The following is a 1,051-nucleotide window of genomic DNA, read 5'->3' on the forward strand; positions in this document are numbered from 1 at the left end:
TATATATATACTGTATATATACTGTATCATCTGTGATAAGGAAAAGGAAGAACAGGGGTGAAGTAGAACTTACCCCCATTAAGAGAGAGAAAATGGGTGAGGCTGACGATGATGATGATGATGATGATGATGAAGATGATGATGATGAAGATGATGATGATGGTGATGATGATGATGATGATGATGATCAGACTGGTGTCTATGGAGTACACTGTATATACAGATATACATGTACATGTACTTTATATACAAACATGGTTCATAACCAGGCCCTCGCAGCCAATCACAGTTCAAGTTCATTTGGAGGCTCTGTTGAAAGGCATTATGGGTAAATCGGGCTGTCGTCAAGTTCTGTTGCTGTTCCAACAGGAAGACCACCTCCACAAACAGCACCACCGCACCAACACCCAGCAGTGACACCTGGGGGTCAGGGGTCACGGCCAAGGACGACTGGAGACAGAAGTCTCGTCTCTGTGCGAGACGCAGAATCTTCCACGTGAGCGTCATCAGCCTGCTGGCCACCGTGGCGCTCTGGTGAGGACCACGCTCCAAGGAACATGAAAAGATTGAAAAGATAAACGAACCAAATGTGGTGACATGTTGTGGTCGCTGGTCCACAGCACCATCTGTGTCTCTGCTCTGTACCTGCTCAACCTGAAGGACAAGGAGTCTGGAGCGTCACCAGGAGACAGGTAGAGGACACCGTGTGTCTGTGTCTGTCTGTGTGTGTGTGTGTGTGTGTGTGTGACGTTGTCGTCTTGTTCTTCTCCTCCAGTAACGACACCACGGGTCCCCTGCAGACCACCCCTGTGGCCGGTACAGGTAACTGCAGCAGGTCACATGACCCCGCGCCGGTCGTCCGTTCACTCCACCTTCAACTGTTCTCTCCTTTCAGTGTCACCCACCTCCCCCCTGGGCCCCTGGCCCCCCGACGTAGACTTCTGTGAGCTGCTGTACTGTGAGACGGTCTACTGCTGCCCTGCAGGGGGCAGCACCGGCCTCACCAGGACCACCACCAGGTCAGGCCCAGAGAAGAACACTGACCTGAAGG

General features: G+C 51.9%; 1 protein-coding gene across 1 annotated transcript in view; it reads left to right on the forward strand.

The window, feature by feature from the left end:
* myrfl (myelin regulatory factor like) overlaps window positions 1-1,051 on the forward strand; it is a 14,890-nt gene that overhangs the window by 6,873 nt on the left and 6,966 nt on the right. The window contains exons 16-19 of the mRNA XM_025057194.1: window positions 370-534; window positions 621-692; window positions 776-822; window positions 896-1,050. Of these exons, the coding sequence (XP_024912962.1) occupies window positions 370-534; window positions 621-692; window positions 776-822; window positions 896-1,050 (439 nt within the window). The remainder of the gene's footprint in view (window positions 1-369; window positions 535-620; window positions 693-775; window positions 823-895; window position 1,051) is intronic.

This window comes from Cynoglossus semilaevis, chromosome 8 (assembly GCF_000523025.1).
Source record: "Cynoglossus semilaevis isolate Cse_v1.0 chromosome 8, Cse_v1.0, whole genome shotgun sequence".
NCBI classification, from domain to species: Eukaryota; Metazoa; Chordata; class Actinopteri; order Pleuronectiformes; family Cynoglossidae; genus Cynoglossus; species Cynoglossus semilaevis.